At 36.1% G+C, this 5,105-nt stretch overlaps 1 protein-coding gene across 1 annotated transcript; it reads right to left on the bottom strand.

Annotated features, from left to right (window-relative positions):
- Positions 1-3,669: 3,669 nt before the first annotated feature.
- On the bottom strand, positions 3,670-4,854 carry LOC147504665 (uncharacterized). The gene is made up of 3 exons (XM_086605306.1): positions 4,355-4,854; positions 3,991-4,234; positions 3,670-3,909 (listed from the first exon to the last, which is right to left on the bottom strand). Exons 1-3 carry the CDS (start codon positions 4,852-4,854, stop codon positions 3,670-3,672), a joined length of 984 nt encoding a protein of 327 aa, XP_086461432.1.
- Between the last annotated feature and the right edge of the window lie 251 nt (positions 4,855-5,105).

Below are 5,105 nucleotides of genomic sequence, written 5' to 3'. Positions count from 1 at the left end.
CCGTAGCTGAGCAAGCACGCCCGACTGAGAAAGTAGATTACTTCACTAAAGATGCCACTCGATAGTTCACTCAGCCCATGGATGGAATTCACTTCCTCCATGGCGGCCAAAGGATTCTGCATGCGTATCTCCACCAGTTCAGAGAAACTCAGGGGAACATCATAGCAGAACAGCGGACCATCAGATAGGAGCAGCAGTCATTCCAGCAGGAGCAGTGACGTTTTCAGCACAGTGTCACTAGAACACTACAGAACATCAGAGACACGCTCCCGCGTAGTGATAGACATGCTAGGACTCGACGTCATCAAGGAGAAGGATCTTCTTGACATCGAGACGAGTCATGCACGGATTCTGACTAGAATTCTCCCTAGTGTCCGTATAGTTGGATATATTTATTTTTCTTTTTTCTTACGTGTATGAAGTTTAGTATAAGTTTAATATGCTTGTTTTATTTTGTTTTCTTGTGAAATTTGGTATATGAGTATAAGGTATAACAGATACATCATGCCAAAATTTTCCATTTTTCTTTTATGCATTTCATATATATTTCCAAAAATGCAAAAACCCAAAAAGATTTCATAGTAGAATAATTATCCCTAGTATAATAAACCATGTATTTCTCGTTCTATATCAAACAACCCATGCCCCAAAACTTATTTGGGGGTGGCGTATTTTCATCATGAAGAACAAAATACAGGTGTATCACCATTTTTTCTCATGCTTATATGGTAATCTCTTTCCTTATCTCTTCATATTTTGAGGACAAAGCATATTTCTATTTGGAGGTGGTATAGTAACATTTTGCAAAAACTAGGCATTTTCTATATAGTATATATATTAGTATATTTCTTCCTTTCTAAAATTTTTTTCAAAAAAGACAAAATATTTTTCCGTTTAGTATTAAAAAATCTTGTTTCCTTTTTCTATGATGAATAAAAAGTTTAGAAGTCTCATTATAGCAATAGAGTAAGGACTTGTTCTCTGTACTTAGACTAATATACGTACAATAGTTTCTGCATCTTTTCATGAATGTCATGCATCAGCATTTGTTTGTATATAGTAGTAAGTTTCCGAAGCCAAGGTTAGAACAATTAAGTTCCATATCCTGTGAGAATCTAGCCAAAAGCCACATCTGAATGATTATTGAATGATGACACAAAGAATGTCCGCATAGAAAGACCACACGTCCACTTGCTTGATCACCGCGCTATATTCTAAGAAAGAATTTAGGCCCTTTTTGGATCGATATAGCCAAATAAACGTTAAAACCCCAAAAAGATAGTTTTTCCTCTAGTTACCCCCTTTGAGCCTTCACCTTTTTCTAAAAGCCTTTTTATTCTTCACCAAAAATTCCTAACCCGTTACAACACACAATAAAAAGCTTACCTAGCTGACAAGTTGAGAACTGGATGGATATCAGAAAAAGAGCAGAGAAGACCTTGTACAAAAACAGAACAATTATTTTCTTCCAAAAAGAAAAGAAAAGAAAGAGAAGAAAAAAAAGACCAATCAAAAACCAAAACTAAAAAAAAATCAAAGGAGTAAAAAAAATCGAATCTCTCAAAAGTTCAAAATCAAAAGGAGACGATATCAGAAACAAAAAGAAACAAGAGAAAAGTTAGAACTCCCAAAAATTCAAAATCATATGGAGTCATAAAGCCAAAGGGCTAAAGAATGTATTATAATTCGAAAGCAAAAGAACAAATTAAGGTTCTTCTCTGGTTACACATATCTTGAAGATCCAGTTTCTCAACTTATCATATTTTGTTTTTTCCTTCCTTCTTCTTTCTAAACCATCACCCTAGCCCCGTAACTCTTAATAAAATACCTCTAGCTCGATTAGGAATAGGATGGTGTGATAGTAAGTGGCAAGCGTGATCAATCGACCCTGGTTTCTTTGGACATCATTTGAGTATGTGAGAAATATAAGTGCCCGCTGCACTTGAGAGAACGAAACTTGAGCGAATCTATCAGAGAGATGTGATTGCAACACACCCCTGTGAGAACCCACCTTAAGGACGTTATCCAAGAGTCTTGGAAACAACTCTGTTTTTGCATTTCATTGCTCATGTTTTGCACATTTATTTTTAGTCGATTAAATTACTGTATATATGTTATTATAAGTTCAAAGGAGCTTGTCCTTATTCCCCGCTAATGAGATGTATGAACTTCTGAGAGTAAATAAAGAAACAAGACCCTTTGTACTAAATAGAAGAAGTTTGTGAGTATCTTCACTAGAAAACTTTCACGAGGCTTAAAGCTCATCCACTAGGGAATTCCTAGTGGTTTAAGGCCTTATTGCATATGGTCAATGCAATCGGACTCTGTTAAATGAGATTAATATAACTTATAATAAATTACTCATTTGTGATCTTAGTTTTTTCTCTCATCCTTGCTTGAGGACAAGCAAGATGTTATTTGGGGGTGGTGATCAGCTTCCAAATGTGCATTTTATTACCCTTATATTATTACATTACAACCCTTTTTACGTTTAATGAAAAGACAACTCATAGCTTTTATTGTCTTTTTCAGGTTACGGAGAATTTCAGACCACTTATCATAAAAGCTGCGTCTTAGCACCAAAATGAGCCTTAATCACGCTTATTATGAAGACCAGAAATTGCTATGAAAAAGTGCTGAAAAAGTCAAAGTCAACAGTTAAAGTCAAAGGTCACAATCAAATGTCAAAGCCTTCAACTCAGAAGACCAGAGATGGAGGCCCTTATCTCAAAATATGGCATTCTCCAAAATCTATCTTGTCAAGAAGAAATCATAAAGAAAAAGAAAAGGAAAAAGCATAAAGTGAAATGTGAAATGTGAGGTGTCTCAAATGTAATGGAGATAGGCAAATCAGTAAAAGGCATAAAGTAAGGGTATATAATCTAAAAATTAGGGAGAGAGAAGACATCCATTGTTTTAGGGTCCAAACCATTTGGTTTGTAGGATTTAGTTCTTGTTTTTCAATTCAAGTTTTTACTTTATTGTTCTTCATTTCTTTCATTTTAATCTTGTTATTTTTGCTTATTTCAATCAATCAATCAATCTTATCTTGTTGTTCTTTGTTTCAATCTTCATTTCAATTCAATGCTTTCTTTCAATGTTTTCATGTCATTTCCATATTAAATAATTTAAGTTTTCTTGTTCTTCATTAGCTTAAAACTAAACAAGTTCTACACTAAGAGTTTACCTTCCTTCTTCTTCAACTCCAACATTCAAACTCTAAACAATCTAGGATGAACCTCACTTCTAATGCTTTGAAGACTACACCACCATACACTACTTCACTTTCAGAACAATTAAGTTCTTCAGACATAGCTTTGAGGACCTCTAAAGTCCTACTTCCAGCTTTCTCATAAATCAAATGATTTTGAGGAACCATTTTTTCAAACCATAGGGCATTTCTACTCTCCCATATCTCCCTATGCTTCATAATACTATGGAACCCTGCAAACTTGAGGTCTTGATCCTCCTTCTCTGTACTCCAATTCACAAACTGTTCAATCCAAGTTTTCAGCGTTCTATCCTTCTGAGCATCTGTTCTCAACCTCATCTGGGATCCAAACCAAAGTTGTCTAGTCCATTCATAATGGATCACAAGATGATCGTCTGTTTCTATAGTCTTCCAGCACAACTTACAAGAGTGATCACCCTTAAATTTGTGTTTCTAAGTTATCTCTCCAGTGGGTAGTCCTCCAACATAGGTTTTCCATATGAATTGTTGGCACCTGCATTTAATCCTAGCTTCCATATTTTCCTGATGATCTTGACATTAGTATTTGAGCATTCTCCCAATTCATACTCCCTTGCCAGATGTTTATAGGCTGATTTAATAGAGTATCTACCTTTAGGATCTCCAAACCCAATAACTTTGTCCTTAGTCTCCAGATTGAACTTTTCTGAAGCTATTCTCTGACAAATAGACTCAAGAAACAATTCTCCCAGTCTATCATGATTCCATTATGAGTTGTAAGTGTCAATAACTTGATCCACCTTCAGAATGTCAGAGTTATAACTTGGTAACACCTGATCTCCCAGGTATATGGGTGAGTTGTTATATAGAATCCAAGGTTCAGAGAGGATAGAGATCTCAGATCCATCCCCTACCTTCCAAACCAAACCCCCCTTTATTTCTTGCATAGCCTTGATAACTCCCCTCCAGAAAAAAGATTTCTTGACCTCTGTAGGCTCTGTTTCTTCCCTTCCCCTTTGCCAAGTATAATTACTATTAAAATACCTAGCCCATAGAGACTTAGAATCTGTCAGTAATCTCCAGCAGTGCTTCCCTAACATGGTTATATTCATCTCCCTTGCCTTCTTGAAACCCAAACCTCATTGGCATTTTGATCTACACAACCTATCCCAGCTCAGTGTATGCAATGCATTTGATTCATTAGACCCATTCCACCAAAAATCCCTATTAATCTTGTCCAAACTATCAGTAATTTTCACAGGTAATTTGTAGGCACCCATGACATATATGGGCACTGCTTGTCTTACACTCTTGATCAGGGTAGTCCTTGCTGTTTGAGACAAAACATTTGCTTTCCATCCTGAAACTTTCCTCTGTAGTGAATCCACCAAGTAGGAGAAAGTCTCAATCTTCTTTCTCCCTATTATCATAGGGGCCCCCAAATATTTATCCTTCACATTTAGTCTTTTAACTTTCCAAAATCTCATCAGCAGTCTTTGGTGTCTAGCATGGACATTTTTGCTGAAAAAAGCATTAGACTTTTCTAGACTAACTTTTTGCCCAGAGGCAGCACAATCCGCATAGAGAAGGTGGGAGATAGGAGGAGAATTCTTATTAACTTTGAACCCAGAGAGTGCCTCCTTGCATTCAGTTTCCAGGATCATCCTAGAGAGAGCTTCACACAATACGATGAACAAATAGCGAGATAAGGGGTCTCCCTGTTTTAGGTCTCTCTTAGGAAGGATAGTATTAAGAGGAGACCCATTCAGAAGAACTCTAAAGAAAACTTTTTCCATACACTTTCTAATCAAGTAAATCTATTTTCTACAGAAACCTAGCTTTTCTATAATCTGATAAATGAATTCTCATTCAACTGTATCATAAGCTTTCATTCTAATGCAGGTTAGGGTCAGCC

The sequence above is a fragment of the Coptis chinensis genome, chromosome 4 (genome assembly GCF_015680905.1).
Source record: "Coptis chinensis isolate HL-2020 chromosome 4, ASM1568090v1, whole genome shotgun sequence".
In the NCBI taxonomy this organism is placed as follows: Eukaryota; Viridiplantae; Streptophyta; class Magnoliopsida; order Ranunculales; family Ranunculaceae; genus Coptis; species Coptis chinensis.
Note: the sequence above shows the minus strand (reverse complement) of the source record. Positions and strands in the feature narration are given on the sequence as shown.